Source organism: Pelophylax lessonae (genome assembly GCF_965119305.1).
Source record: "Pelophylax lessonae genome assembly, chromosome: 11".
NCBI classification, from domain to species: Eukaryota; Metazoa; Chordata; class Amphibia; order Anura; family Ranidae; genus Pelophylax; species Pelophylax lessonae.
Window position 1 is genome coordinate 33,846,590 of NC_138778.1, and position 16,336 is coordinate 33,862,925.

The 16,336-nt window shown below is 44.1% G+C and overlaps 1 protein-coding gene across 1 annotated transcript in view; it reads left to right on the plus strand.

The window, feature by feature from the left end:
• Positions 1-16,336, plus strand: part of MTCL2 (microtubule crosslinking factor 2) — a 197,779-nt gene that overhangs the window by 52,355 nt on the left and 129,088 nt on the right. Inside the window, exon 2 of the mRNA XM_082271721.1 lies at positions 12,716-12,940. Coding sequence (XP_082127847.1) covers positions 12,716-12,940 — 225 coding nt within the window. The remainder of the gene's footprint in view (positions 1-12,715; positions 12,941-16,336) is intronic.

Sequence of the window (16,336 nt, forward strand, 5' to 3'; positions counted from 1 at the left end):
GTGAGCCGAGCCTATACAGGAAGTAGCGGCTCCCATCCCATACTACTACTGCACCAAGTAAGGGATGGCTGAGCCGGCACTCAGCAAAACAGAATCGGCCCGTGGATCCACAGCTCCGTGCAAGTAAGGGACAGCGCCGGGACTCAGCAAAACCGGATCGGCCTGTGGATCGGTTAATGTTACCGATCCCCCCCAATCCAGCTATTGATGCAGTATCGGCGCCGATATCCGATCCGAATATCGGGTCAGTGCATCCCTTTTTTTGTTTTGGCTTGTCTGGCTTTTTTTGCCTTTTCAGATAGGGTTGCAACAATACCAGTGCCGATACTAAGCATTTGTACGAGTACTCATGCAAATGCTCCAATACCTGAAACCGATACCTTTGCAGTTTGATTTGATATAAAATGAATGGTTTCAAATGGCACTGCAAAGAATCGCATGTGATTTAAACAGGAATGTTCACACATGAGCATTGCGAAAACCGCATGTGAATCGGACAGGAATCCCTGTGTGGTGGACACAGTAAACATGTGGAAGAAGGTGATCTGGTCAGCTAAGACCAAAATTGCATTTTGGCTTAAAAGCAAAACGCTATGTGTGGCAGAAAATTAACACTGCACATCACCCTGAACACATCATCCCCACCGTGAAACATGGTGGTGGCAACATCATGTTGTGGGAATGCTTTTCTTCAGCAGGGACAGGGAACCTGGTCAGAGTTGATGGGAAGTTAGATGGAGGCAAATACAGGGCAATCTTATGCCTCGTACACACGCAACGATTGTTGGCCGTAAATTTTTGGCAAACGTCCGATCTGCCGATTGTCGGCTTGTTAGTATGGTGCTTCCGAGAACCGACTCCGACTTTTCGGCCGAACAAAATCTGGTGTGCATGCTATAAAATTTTTGTTGGCCGTCAACAGAACGGCCGATTTTCCGTCAGTCAGTACAGATTTCGGCAGACAAAAATCAGATGAGCAAGACTGGGCATGCTCAGAGAATTAAAAACACACGGAAAGTAAACCAGCACATGACATCACTTCTGAAGTTGGTTTTTGTTGGCCGATAAAATTTGTGTGCAGTCTAGAGCACATTCCAACCAACACAACAACACTGGACAAAAGACGGCCGATCGGTCGGCCGATAATCGTTGCGTGTGTACGAGGCTTTAGAAGAAAACCTGTTAGTCTGCAAAAGACTTGAGACTGGGCAGAGGTTCACCTTCCAGCAGGACAACGACCCTAAACATACAGCCAGAGCTACAATGGAATGGTTTAGATCAAAGCATATTCATGTGTTAGAATGGCCCAGTCAAAGTCCAGACCTAAATCCAAATGAGAATCTGTGGCAAGACTTGAAAATTGCTGTTCACCGACGCTCTCCATCCAATCTGACAGAGCTTGAGCTATTTTACAAAGAAGAATGGGCAAAAATGTCACTCTTTAGATGTGCAAACCTGGTAGAGGCATCCCCAAAAAAGACTTGCAGCTGTAATTTCAGAGAAAGGCGGTTCTACAAAGATTGACTCAGGGGGGCTGAATACAAATGCACGCCACACTTTTCAGATATTGTAAAAAAGTTTGAAATCCATTTATCATTTTCCTTCCACTTCACAATTATGCCTCTTTGTGTTGGTCTTTCATATAAAATCCCAATAAAATACATTTAGGTTTTTGGTTGTAACATGACAAAATATGGAAAATTTCAAGGGGTATGAATACTTTTTCAAGGCACTGTATAGATGGGAGAGAGTTTTTAAAGTGTGACTTCAGGTCATGCACAGTGCAGTCCAAACCTGAGGACAGAGGCAGTACATGTATATACCCACATAATGTTAGAATGGAAGACCATTCTAGATGCAGAATTCTACAATTGGGTGATGTGAAATGAAGTAGAATGTATGCACACATGGAGAACTATTTAGCATTCTTTTCTTTTTCCAGTTAGACAATGACAGACAATAATTAGGTACAGCTCTCTAGCAGCTCCTTCCACTAAAATAAAGCCTTTATTGTACGGTTATTGGTTTCAGGGCAAACAAATGATGATTTTACAAAGGCTTTTTGTGGGTGTTCTATAAAACCAAAGTAATCTGCATTGTGTACCTTGCCCTAAAGTACAGTCCATCCGGAAAGTATTCACAGCGAGTTACTTTTTCTACATTTTATTATTCCAAAATGAATTACACGTGTTCCTTTCCTCAAAATTCTACGAACAATGCCCCATAATGACGATGTGAAAGTAGTTTGTTTGAAATCTTTGCAAGTTTATTAAAAATAAAAAAATCCCATGTACATAAGTATTCACAGCCTTTTGCTCAATAATTTGTTGAAGCACCAGTTAGTCTCCATTCTTAATGAGTATGATGCTATAAGCTTGGCACACCTATTTTTGGGCGATTTCTCCTATTCTATTTTGCAGGACCTCTCAAGCACCATCAGGTTGGATGGGGAGCGTCGGTGCACAGCCATTTTCTGAACTCTCAAGGTTAATAGTATTTGAGGTTGAATAAAGACAATAGTCAATCCAGTTCAACCTGAACATCTAGAGATCAGATTCAAGTCTGGGCTCTGGTTGGGCCACTCAAGGACATTCACAGAGTTGTCCCGTAGCCACTCCTTTTATCTTGAGAAAAAAAAAGGTTTGTTGGGCGCTTCTTACCAGGCAAGAAAGAAAGGAGTCCACCACTGTAGGAGGGGCGCGGGGGATGCTCCAGATTCTTATTTCGGGACTGTCCCAAATGGCTGGATACAAGGCAGCACTGACAGGAAAAACTCCGAAGAATCCGCTGGCAGAAGTGAAGAAAAAGAACAGGCGCCAATGTAGTTAGCCAGAAAGGTTTATTGCACAATATACATAATAACTTACACATAGGTAAGCTCCAGTCCGTATGGCAGCGTCTCCAGCGCACGATCCGGCCGTCCACCGGCCCGGAGGTGACGTCACAGGAAGCTGGTCAAAGAACTTGGTTACACCGGAAGCCGCAAGTGGAACGCAGGCTCCCGGAAATGACGCAACGCGTTTCGGAGCATGCGCACTCGGCTCCTTCCTCAAGCGTAAGTGACTGCCACCTGGTGCCAGGTTTAAATACAGCAGTCTACAATCAATTAACATGGAAATCAATACAAGGGGCGGCGCAATACTCTGCAGGACCAGCTCCACCGCCAGCACTTCTGGAGAGTACGCACAATACTTTATGAATAATACAATGGATTTCGTACTGGGGCTTATTCATGTACAACAGCTTTAGACAAACAATATACACTAAAAGTATTAAAACTATTAAAAAAGTCCTCAACGATAGATATATTGAAACATGACTTACATGCCACAAAACTAGGAGAGAAAATGAAATAATAATATGTACACATATATCTCTCTGTACCCAGGTACAGAGGAAAAACGGCTTACCTTATAATAAGGAAAACCGTAGGCTCCGAGGATCATGTACTCCCAAAAGGAATTCATTTTCCCATGATCCATAATACATTATAAAAATATATAAGCACCTAAATGTGCCGGATAGCTAAAAGACAAGAGACAAAGTTCTAAGAACTATAAAATTGCTATAAAAATACTTTAAAATACATGCACACATGTATGCATGTGTGTACACACGCACACATATATACATGTATGTACCCATATGGTGCCTACAAAAGGGAATGACTAGGAAGGGAAAAGGTGATAAGGAATGAGAAGGGAGGGAAGGGAAGAAAGGGGAGGGGGGGAAAAAAAGGGGGAAAAAAAGAAGAAGGGAGGGAAGGAGAGTAAAGGGAAAGGAGGGGGGGGAGGGAAAGAAAAAGAAAAAAGGGGAAAGGAGGGGGGGAGATGGAGGAAAAAGGAAAAGTTAGAGTAATAACAATGCACTGACTCACAAAATAGTATTAATATCCAGCTCCTCGTTCAGTCCCCCGGGAGCTAGAACATTCAGAGCGTATATCCAGTAAGTTTCCCTACTGCACAGACGCCTGAACCTCTCGGCCTCAGAGGTGCCTTTTGGAATTGCCTCAATTACCCAGACATATAATCCTTCAGTGGATTTATTATGGTGTTGAAGGAAGTGCCTGGGGACGCTATGGTGGTCTTTACCCTCCTGAATATAGCGTCGGTGCTGGCCAAACCGTGCTCTGAGAGTCCGTATGGTCCTGCCAACATAGTGCAGGCCACACGGACATACCAGGCAATATACCACGAATTCAGACGAACAGGTGTGGAATTCATTAATTCCATACCTGTTGCCTCCAATCACAAAGTCCTTCTGTCCATGCTTAACATATTTGCATGTTAAGCATTGTATTTTACGACACTGGTACATACCAGTGACGTTAAAAAAGGTCAGGGACGGAGAAGCATATTTTTTAGATTTGAGTTTACTGGGTGCGATTTTTGTTTTTATGTTGGGGGCCTTTCTGTATGAGAAACGGGGTTTGTCTGGAAGTACTGCTTTTAGATGAGGATCTTGGAGCAGGAGTGGCCAGTGTTTCTTTACCACTCGCTCCATTTGTCGGTGGTGATTATGGAATTGAGTTGTGAATCTCATCTGTGTGCCATCAGACCCAGTCTTGACACGCTTAACGGTCTGTGGCGCTATATATTGGATGAACGCCTGTTCAACAATGGTATCTGGGTACCCTTTTTCCAGAAATTTTTGTTTGAGGGCCGTGCCTTGCACTTTGTAGTCTGAGGTCTTGGTGCAATTATGTCTGAGTCTACAGAATTGGCTTTTCGGGATATTATCTAACCAACGGGGATGATGACAACTATGGTAATGCAGCAGGGAATTGCCTGCAGTTGGTTTTATGTAGTTCTTGGCCAATATTAGCTGGTTGTCATGGTGTAGATCCAGATCAAGGAAAGCCAAATGGTCGGGATCAATCACAGAGGTGAACTTCAGTCCCATGTCGTTGTTGTTACAATGGGACACGAAGTTCACAACCTCTGCGGCCTCTCCATCCCAGATGATGACGATATCATCGATATATCGTCCGAAAAACACTATATGTGGAGTGTAGGGATTATTATTCAACACATATCGAGTTTCCCAATGTCCCATGGTGAGATTGGCATACGATGGAGCGAAATTGGCTCCCATCGCCGTGCCCGTGATCTGTAGGTAGTAGTCGTCGTTGAATAAAAAGTAATTGTGTGAAAGACAAAACAGAGTGGCTTGCAATATGAAGTCAGCCTGTTTGGGGTGAATGGTATCATCCTGACTGAGATAGAACTCTAGGGCCCTCATGCCAACTGCATGTGGGATAGATGTGTACAGAGACTGTACATCTAACGAGACCCACAAGTATGTCGGCTCCCATGTATACGGAGTAAGGAGTTCTAGCAAATGTATACCATCCCTGATGTAGGAGGGGAGCTCTTGAACTATCGGCTGTAAGAATATGTCAATATACTGCGAGAAGCCACTTGTGATGCTATCCATCGCAGCAACAATAGGCCTACCGGGGGGATTCGTTGTGCACTTATGCACTTTAGGTAAATGATAAAAATATGGAGTATGAAAATAATCCCTAAAGAGAAAAGACATCTCAGTTTTAGAGATGATACCATTCCTCAAGGCAGTGGTAGCTAAAACCTTTGCCTCAACTGTATATTCGGGTAGTGGATCTTTATTAAGTTTCATGTATGTGTTACCATCGGATAGCAGCCGATTGGCCTCGTTCACATAATCACTTTTGTTCTGTATGACGACACTACCGCCTTTGTCCGCAGGCTTAATGATAATATTAGTATTGGACATTAATGTTTTAAGGGCCACATTCTCCACCTTACTTAAATTGCAACCATATTTGCTGTTATTACTTTTCTTAGCTTTTTTGCACATATCTAAGAGGTCAGAATATACAATGCGGTAAAAAGTTTCTATACACGGGCCTTTTGAGTGTGTAGGGTAAAAATTGGACTTGGGTTTTAATTGTGTATGTCTCATGGGGGGGGAGATGGGAAGATGCTGGGTAAGTAAAACTTCCTCAACATCAATCTCACTCTGTCCCTCCCAGGGTGCATTACCTTCCATATACAACTCCTCTAGCATGGCTAAAGCTACTTCCGTGTCTACACCAGATGTCTGGTCAGATAACTGGGTGCTCAAGGCGCACTCAGTATCGTTGTATGTAGGTGCCTTAGCTGATTTTAAAGAGAAATGTCTCTTTAACGTCAGGTTGCGGATAAATTTGTTCAAATCCTTAAATATTTGAAACGGATTGGGTTTGGTAGTAGGGGCAAAGGTGAGGCCACGGCTAAGTATGGCCCGATCATAGGCGGTGAGTTCGCAAGTAGATAAATTAAAGATCCTCACTGTTGGCATCTCATTTTCCTGACTCGGGCATTTTGATCTATTTCCTCTTCCCCTATGTCCTCTGCGCCGTGTTTTCTTTTCTTTAGACGCTTGGGGAGAGGTCCTGACACTAAAAAAGGGACCGCAGTCATATTAGTTGGCATACCGTCTGTAGATGGACATTCTACAGGTGAATACCCAGAAAGGGGGACCTGAGGCATAGGTGTTGGTGTCAATATAGGGAAACCTCCATCAGCAGAACCAGCTGGGGTAAGGGCATTTTCTCGTGTGCCGGTACCTACCGGGACACTGAGGCAATTACTAGAAGGTTCTGATAGCACTACACTAGGTGTAGGACATGTCTTATTAAATGAGGAAGGAGGCCCTCTAAAGGATGTTGATGTGTTTGTAGCAGTTTTCTGGATATATGTAGTATTACTGGGTTTAGTAGAGGGATAGCTTTTTTTCTTTTTAGTGGTATTATTGTTATTGATCGCATTATGAGCGGGTGCAGCATCCGTTCTCTTATTTTTATTTTTATTTTTAATTTGCGGGCAGAGCTTAGGTTTTTTGTATGGAAATTGAGAGGGATGACCTATGTCTGCCCTCTTAGTAAACATATAAGGTACATGGTATGGAGGAGGTGGGCAGTGCATAGTAAGAAGTGAAGGAAGGGCAGGAAGGGACGAAAGGGAGGGAGAAGGGGTGGAATCAGTAGATACCATAGAATGATCAGTACGTTGTTTCTGATTTTTGTGTTTGTTATTCCAGGAGAAGACAATATTACTATTGTAGTCATCCAAATCACGCCGAAATTTTCCTAATTTGGTACAAACTAGGCTATCTTCATTTCTTTTGGTATTCTGTTTTAGGGTACGGAGCCATCTATTCGGTAATATTGTAGTGAGATCCATAATCTCGTTACTTAGGATCTGTATTTTGTGGACCATTTGGTCATATTTGACAGTTCTCTGTTCCATAATTATTTTTATCCATTTGTTTGTACAGAACTCCGAGATGGCTTGCCATTCCTTGGTATGTGGGGTATCCAGGAAGGAACACTCCTTCATAATCCTGAGTCCCCTAGGTGTAATATTGGCTGCTAGGTATTGATCCAGAAAGAACCGATCCCACCAATGGTTATTGGCAGCATCGATAGCCTTCTCCAATCTTCTAAAAGATGCACATAGTCTATGGTAGTGTTCATGTATAAATTTGTCTATAGGGACAAAAAGTGTACCTGGAAAAACAGAATATAGTTGATCCAGGACACAATATTTTTGGGACTCCACACTATCAAGAAATTCCATGGCAGAATGAAGTTATTACAAGTAAACGTTATGACAAGGTTGACAATATATCAGTGTTTAAAAATATATAAATTAATTAATATAAAATAACCATTTAGAGTATAATGTACATGTCAATAGGCATCTATCCAAGAGGACGTAGACAAACTTAAACTAATTGGAAAAGACCCATTAAAATCAAACCTAACAATGTTATTAAAATAGGATAATATATGGACGTTAGCAAGTAACATTAACAATGCAATGTTCAGACAGTTCCTCCTGGAGAGAGCAGCACCAACCTTCGTAGTTAAAGGCAATGTTCAGAAAAAAAAAGGTTTGTTGGGCGCTTCTTACCAGGCAAGAAAGAAAGGAGTCCACCACTGTAGGAGGGGCGCGGGGGATGCTCCAGATTCTTATTTCGGGACTGTCCCAAATGGCTGGATACAAGGCAGCACTGACAGGAAAAACTCCGAAGAATCCGCTGGCAGAAGTGAAGAAAAAGAACAGGCGCCAATGTAGTTAGCCAGAAAGGTTTATTGCACAATATACATAATAACTTACACATAGGTAAGCTCCAGTCCGTATGGCAGCGTCTCCAGCGCACGATCCGGCCGTCCACCGGCCCGGAGGTGACGTCACAGGAAGCTGGTCAAAGAACTTGGTTACACCGGAAGCCGCAAGTGGAACGCAGGCTCCCGGAAATGACGCAACGCGTTTCGGAGCATGCGCACTCGGCTCCTTCCTCAAGCGTAAGTGACTGCCACCTGGTGCCAGGTTTAAATACAGCAGTCTACAATCAATTAACATGGAAATCAATACAAGGGGCGGCGCAATACTCTGCAGGACCAGCTCCAGTGTCGTAAAATACAATGCTTAACATGCAAATATGTTAAGCATGGACAGAAGGACTTTGTGATTGGAGGCAACAGGTATGGAATTAATGAATTCCACACCTGTTCGTCTGAATTCGTGGTATATTGCCTGGTATGTCCGTGTGGCCTGCACTATGTTGGCAGGACCATACGGACTCTCAGAGCACGGTTTGGCCAGCACCGACGCTATATTCAGGAGGGTAAAGACCACCATAGCGTCCCCAGGCACTTCCTTCAACACCATAATAAATCCACTGAAGGATTATATGTCTGGGTAATTGAGGCAATTCCAAAAGGCACCTCTGAGGCCGAGAGGTTCAGGCGTCTGTGCAGTAGGGAAACTTACTGGATATACGCTCTGAATGTTCTAGCTCCCGGGGGACTGAACGAGGAGCTGGATATTAATACTATTTTGTGAGTCAGTGCATTGTTATTACTCTAACTTTTCCTTTTTCCTCCATCTCCCCCCCTCCTTTCCCCTTTTTTCTTTTTCTTTCCCTCCCCCCCCTCCTTTCCCTTTACTCTCCTTCCCTCCCTTCTTCTTTTTTTCCCCCTTTTTTTCCCCCCCTCCCCTTTCTTCCCTTCCCTCCCTTCTCATTCCTTATCACCTTTTCCCTTCCTAGTCATTCCCTTTTGTAGGCACCATATGGGTACATACATGTATATATGTGTGCGTGTGTACACACATGCATACATGTGTGCATGTATTTTAAAGTATTTTTATAGCAATTTTATAGTTCTTAGAACTTTGTCTCTTGTCTTTTAGCTATCCGGCACATTTAGGTGCTTATATATTTTTATAATGTATTATGGATCATGGGAAAATGAATTCCTTTTGGGAGTACATGATCCTCGGAGCCTACGGTTTTCCTTATTATAAGGTAAGCCGTTTTTCCTCTGTACCTGGGTACAGAGAGATATATGTGTACATATTATTATTTCATTTTCTCTCCTAGTTTTGTGGCATGTAAGTCATGTTTCAATATATCTATCGTTGAGGACTTTTTTAATAGTTTTAATACTTTTAGTGTATATTGTTTGTCTAAAGCTGTTGTACATGAATAAGCCCCAGTACGAAATCCATTGTATTATTCATAAAGTATTGTGCGTACTCTCCAGAAGTGCTGGCGGTGGAGCTGGTCCTGCAGAGTATTGCGCCGCCCCTTGTATTGATTTCCATGTTAATTGATTGTAGACTGCTGTATTTAAACCTGGCACCAGGTGGCAGTCACTTACGCTTGAGGAAGGAGCCGAGTGCGCATGCTCCGAAACGCGTTGCGTCATTTCCGGGAGCCTGCGTTCCACTTGCGGCTTCCGGTGTAACCAAGTTCTTTGACCAGCTTCCTGTGACGTCACCTCCGGGCCGGTGGACGGCCGGATCGTGCGCTGGAGACGCTGCCATACGGACTGGAGCTTACCTATGTGTAAGTTATTATGTATATTGTGCAATAAACCTTTCTGGCTAACTACATTGGCGCCTGTTCTTGTTCTTCACTCCTTTTATCTTGGCTGTGTGCTTAGGGTCGTTGTCCTGTTGGAAGATGAACCTTCACATCAGTCTTGGGTCCAGAGAGCTCTGGAGCAGGCTTTCATCAACGATGTCTCTGTACATTGCTGCATTTATCTTTCCCTCGATCCTGACTAGTCTCCCACTTCCTGCAGCTGAGAAACATCCCCATATCATGATGCTGCCACCACCATGCTTCACTGTAGGGATGGTATTGGGCAGGTGATGAGTGGAGCCTGGTTTCCTCCAGATATGAGGCTTGCCATTCAGGCAAAAGTTCAATCTTTGTTTCATCAGACCAGAGAATTTTGTTTCTCGGGGAAGGAGTCCTTCAGGTGCCTTTTGGCAAACTTCAGGTGGGCTGTCATGTGCCTGTTACTGAGGAGTGGCTTTGGTCTGGCCACTCTACCATACAGGTCTGATTGGTGCTGCAGAGATAGTTGTTCTTCTGGAAGGTTCTCCTCTCTCCACAGAGAAAAGCTGTAGCTCGGTCAGAGTGACCTTTCTTGTTCTTGGTCACCTCCCTGGTTAAGGGTCTTCTCCCTCGATCGCTAAGTTTTGCCAATCAGCCCGCTCTAGAAAGAGTCATGTTGGTTCCAAACATCTTCCATTTATGGATGATGGAGGCTACTGTGCTCATTGGGACCGCATAACTTTTTTCTGCACCCTTCCCCAGATCTGTGCCTCGATACAATCCTGTCTCGGCGGTCTAAAGACAAATCCTTCGACTTCATGGCTTGGTTTGTGCTCTGACATGCACTGTTAACTGTGGGACCTTATAGAGACAGGTGTGGGCCTTTCCAAATCATGTCCAATTTAATTCAATTTACCACAGGGGGACTCCAAGTTGTAGAAACATCTCAAGGATGATCAGTGGAAACAGGATGCACCTGAGCTCAATTTTGAGTGTTATTGGCAAAGGCTGTGAATACGAATGTACATGGGATTTTTTTTTTTAGTTTTTTTTTAAATTTGTAAAGATTTCAAACAATTTATTTCACGCTGTCATTACGGGGGATTGTTTCGTAAAATTTTGAGGAAAATAATTAATTTAATCCATTTTGGAATAAGACTGTAACATGACAAAATGTGGAAAAAGTGAAGCGCTGTGAATACTTTCCGGATGCACTGTGGTTTCAGATTTTCTTGGATGGATGCAAGGGTCCCTTGATGGCTGTATTTTGTTGGCCACCACTGCAACAGCTGTATTGAAGTATTACCAAACCCAGCACCCTGCATTCACCATATCTGGTCTCCCATAGTACACAGAACATGGAAATAAAATAATTTTAGTAAATCTAAACTGCTAAATACCTTTTCTCATCAGCAGTATATAGCAGTCTTGTGACTTCTATCAGTGTCTGGTTAAAACTTGTTGGAGTTTTTTATTTTGCTCTGGTTGTCCTATGAGGCTGCAGAACCCTTGACTTTTTGTCTGGCCAGTGCTGATTGGCCCTATGCACTAGGGCTGCACGATATTGGGGGAAAAAAAGTACATTGCGATATTTGGTTTTCCACGATCTATATCGCGATATTTCTCCACAGTCACGTGCTATCACTGGGAGACACATATCACAGGGGAGGAGACAGGCCGCACGGAGGAAGACGCTGCTTCAGCCAATCAGCGCTCAGCTTACATGACACTGCACAGCTGGAAGGAAGCGACGTGTGTGCGGTGTGCCTGGTGTCAGCTGATCACCTCCATCCCTCCCCCGATCTCACCTGGTGATGGTGCTGTGCCCGGAGTGTAGCCGGGGAACACACACACCCAACCCCCCCCCCCCCCCCCCCCTGGACCGAGATCCGGTGTTGTGTCAATATCGGTTTCCCCTTGCTTTCGACTGTGATCGGAACTCCAGCCCGATGCAATCCAGCCCTCCCAGCTCTGCCTCTAGTCTCCAGACGACCATTACTCCACCCTGCTCCGCCCATTGTCTCTCCATTGAATCCATTTACAAAACATTACAGCCTGATCCCGCCCCCGTGCGCGCCCCCGATGCAGCAAGGAGAGACAATGGGTGGAGCAGGGCGGAGTAATGGTCGGCTGGAGACTAGAGGCAGAGCTGGGAGGGCTGGATTGCATCGGGCTGGAGGGGCGGAGTTCCGATCACAGCCGAAAGCAAAACTGATGTGTCGGCTGCCAACACTGTGAGTCCTCCTCCCCCCGAGTCCCGACTTCTCCCTGTGCTAAATATCGTGTCTTCGGCGATATGAATATCGCCCATGCCCGCAGAACGATAGTCGATATCACATCGACTATCGTTCAGCCCTACAGTGCACCATAAGCAAGGTAAAGTCGCAGGCGTTTTCGGCAGCCATTATCAGCACTTATGTTTCTCTTTCGGCACAACGCTGAAAATCCCTTTTTTGGCTGATGGTTTTTGGTGGCCAAAATTTCGGTGCATCACCACTCTCTAGCAATACACACCAAACTGAGCATGTGCAGAGTCCCTCCCAGACTCTGTTCTATCAAGAGATGGATTGGGGATAGTAAAAGAAGGGGAGAATCAAAGAAGACTGGCTCAAACAGCCTTTTTTACACAATGCAGAGGATTAACCCCCTAGGTTCCACAGAGAATATAACAAGCATGCTTTACTGCGTATACAAGACTGATTTTACTGTTGTGGGTTTAGTAACACTTTAAATCATGAGCATACTTGGTTTTGTCTAGAAATTTTTGTGCCTTCTGTAGGCATCGTCTGCATTGTCCAAATGTGCAAGCTTCTAATATTTTGTCTGTGTTCTTCTTTAGGATGAGATTGAAGAGCTTCGGTCAGAGATGTTGGAAATGAGAGATGTCTACATGGAAGAAGATGTTTATCAGCTGCAAGAGCTCCGGCAACAGCTAGAACAAGTGCACAAGACTTGCCGGATCCTGCAATACCGGCTGAAGAAAGCCGAGCGCAGAGGGATGAGAGTGGCACAGACAGGACAAGTTGACAGCGAATTCATCAATGCCCTCGAGCAAGACGTCAAGGTAATCATTACATGTAATTATAGCTTTTACATGGCTGCATCAGCCACTAACACTGCAGAACTCAGGAGGATGAGTTCCGGGCCTTCAAAACCATTCACTGCCAACAGTATGGGTGTGGTTGATGACCTCTTCAGTATTGCTGTCACCAGTTCAGCTTTACTTTTTTGCCCTATAGGCAAGATATTTGTACTTTTTAAGCTGATAAGTGAATATGAATGTCACTAGCTAGCTTTCCTTTTTTTTTTTTTTCTCCTGTTGAAGACCAGGAAAACCGGTATATGGTCGCTGCCGGTAATTCCTCCCATTTATTCTTTTGCCTTTGTCTTTATACATGAGGGATATTGTGAAGATGCTACTGCTGGTGTCTGATCTTCTCAAACAGCCAAAAACACCACCCAAGACAGATATTTTATTAAAACCAGTAGGGTAAAGTGAACCTGAAATGACACAATTACCACTAGTACCATACAGCAGGCACCTCATGGTTCCTACAGGTCAGGTTCCCCTGGCTTAGCTGATCTTCACCTGTCCTGAATAGCAGGGCACTCTGGAACGCAGATATTGGCAAGGATTTCTAGTCGATTATGCAGTCCTGCTTTCCATAGTGCTGTCAACCTAACTTGGCCAGGAGTATAATGTAGAATGGGGCAGGCATTCGTTAATAATGTGCAGTTAAGGGTACTGTGACGGTATTCACCATCACTGGAATTTAAAGACAGATAAGGAATGGTTTGGATTGCTTCATATTTGCCAGCAATATCTCCATATAGAAATATTAAGATTTATTCCCATTTGCCATGAAATCTGTAATTCCTAAATGCTGTGTATATTACATATCTTTCAATGTCAGCAAGGTTTTCCTTTTGTTTGTGTATTGGGAATGTGGATTGCCCTGTCTCATTGTAAGTGCTAATGACCTCCCATTGTTCTGTGTCTGGCTATTGTGTACATTGATTGCCCCCTGGGGGCTTTTGTCTCATTGCACATGGCAGTGTTTCTGGTCAAGCTATCGGACCAATCCCTGCTGACTCATTTTCAAGTCCTCATTTGCATGGCTAAGGAGGACCTGAAGGAGACCACAGGTACTTTACAATTGACCAATAGGAAAGCGGTTGTTGGGGGTGGGATGTTCCAAATTCTGTATAGAAGTCTCTTGTTCAATAAAGTTGTTTTGAGTTCCTTCACCTCAATCTAGAGTTCTGTCTCTTATTGGGGCAATCTGCTGCAAGGGATTGCTATGTCCTCCATACTCCCTTGGATAATCACTGAGCTCTTGTAAGAGCTTGTGTAAGAGCTTGTTCGTGCTGCACTCTCTGGGGAAAGAGAGGTTCACCCACAGGAACCTGGAGCCTTTTTGTAGGTCCAGGGTGGGTAGGAGTTGCCAAGACCCTAACCAAGCTGCGGCGGTTCGTGGAGTCTGAAGTGCTTACAGTGTCCGGTGGAGTGCTTGGAGCCCTCGGGAAGCACTAGGATCATCTGTCAACGGAGGTACCCGCTCAGGGGTGCCCTGTTCCGTTACAGATACCAAGGTAAAGTGTCTAGTTCTCCTAAGATAGTAGCTCCAGGATATTACAAAGAACGTTCCCATAGATGGGCAACAAAAATGGTGGAAGTTCTGAGGGATAAACTCATCAGAAGGAACTTCAGAAACTTAATTATGTACAGTTTTGAAGATAGAAGGGAAAGAGGGGATATGATTGACACCTTGAAATACATTAGAGATGTGAATAAGGTTTCAGAGGGCAATTTTTTTCGGTTTCAATATTTTTATTGAAGTATTTTCACAAAAGAGAATACAAAAGGTATGAAGGACAAAGAATGCACATCTTCCACAATGTAAAATACATACAGAATGGATAACAGTCCAAAAATCTGTTAACATAAAACAGTATAGAAAAGGCTTCCCTATCCCCCCCCCCCAATAAGAAACTTCAAAGTCAGTATAAAATGCACTGTCCATGTGGGGTAACCCCAAGACCTGTTTAAAACATGAACAGTGATACATTAATGCAGCATATCCCCGGCCTACGGGGCCCCAGAGGACAGAGGTACTACAAATTGCTCTTCCAAGCTTAAGGTCGGCCCGTGGACCACAATAGCTTAGAAATATGCCTGGAATAAACTGTATACATTCGTAGAAGGGGACCTTTACCTCCAGGGAAAGGCGCCCCCCCTCGTCACACAAACAGGCCTTCACCCTGAGTTAGCAGTAGCTTCTCTAAATTTAGAAAGAATAGCCAAGAAGACCTAAGAGATTGATTGATAGATATATAACATCAAAAACTGAGAAGAGAAAAAGAAAAGAGGGAATATTAAAAGGGAAAGTAGGGTATGACTTTGCACTCCGACTCCGTCCTGAAACTACCTTTATCGGGTATAGATCTGGGATCTCCTGTCAGATACTTGACACATTGACCCATGGGTCCCACACTTTCTCAAACATCCGCATTTTATCATTTAAGATTGCTGATATATCTCATTAATCAAAATCCAGGAAAGTTTGCTGTTTTGTCTTGAACAGCTCAAGCTCAGACTTCCAAGATTTTGTAATAATTTTGCTGATATGAATATAAAGGCTATAAGCCGTCTCTGGGGTATCTAAGCTGGCTCCACCTTGCAGCCCAGCAGAGCTTTTCTCTGGGATTTGGCAAGGTTTACCTGGGTGAGAGTGTAGAGGAGGTTGTACACCCTAATCCAGAAACGCCTCACCTTGGGACACTGCCACCATATACATTTTTTTTTTTATTTTCCCTTTTAGTCCATACGAATCAATTGGCACACCAGAGAGCTGCAGTAAAAACTTCCTTTCATTAATCCCTCCACAGGGATAAAAACTCACAGAAAAGTCTACGCATTTCTGCCCAAAAGCCAATTTTGTTTGTATCCAGGGAGTGCCTGTGAAAGGTGAAGTGAGCATAATGCTGTGCAGCCATTCTAGCTGTAAGTTAAAGTAGCAGTCCAGGCAAAACCTAACTAATGCCAAACCTGCTCTGTCCCACATTCTAACCCTAATCCAGTGATGGCGAACCTTGGCACTCCAAATGTTTTGGAACTACATTTGCCATGATGCTCATGGACTCTGCGGTGTAGCTGAGCATCATGGGAAATGTAGTTCCAAAACATCTGGAGTGCCAAGGTTCGCCATCACTGCGGCCTAATCTATCTAACCTGTAAAGCATAAATCACTGTACTTGCCTATTCTGCAGCCGGTCCCAGCATCAGCTGTCAGCGGCGGCTTCAGTCTGGAGGTGGGTGCAGGAGTGGCAACCAACAACGGAAGCCCCATAGTAAGTCTATGGGTGACGTCACTTTCCAGGCATTTCACAGCCATTGTCGGTCCTCTCCTGCACAGTCCTTTTGCCACTGGAGACCAGGGGGGGGGGGGGGGGGGGATGG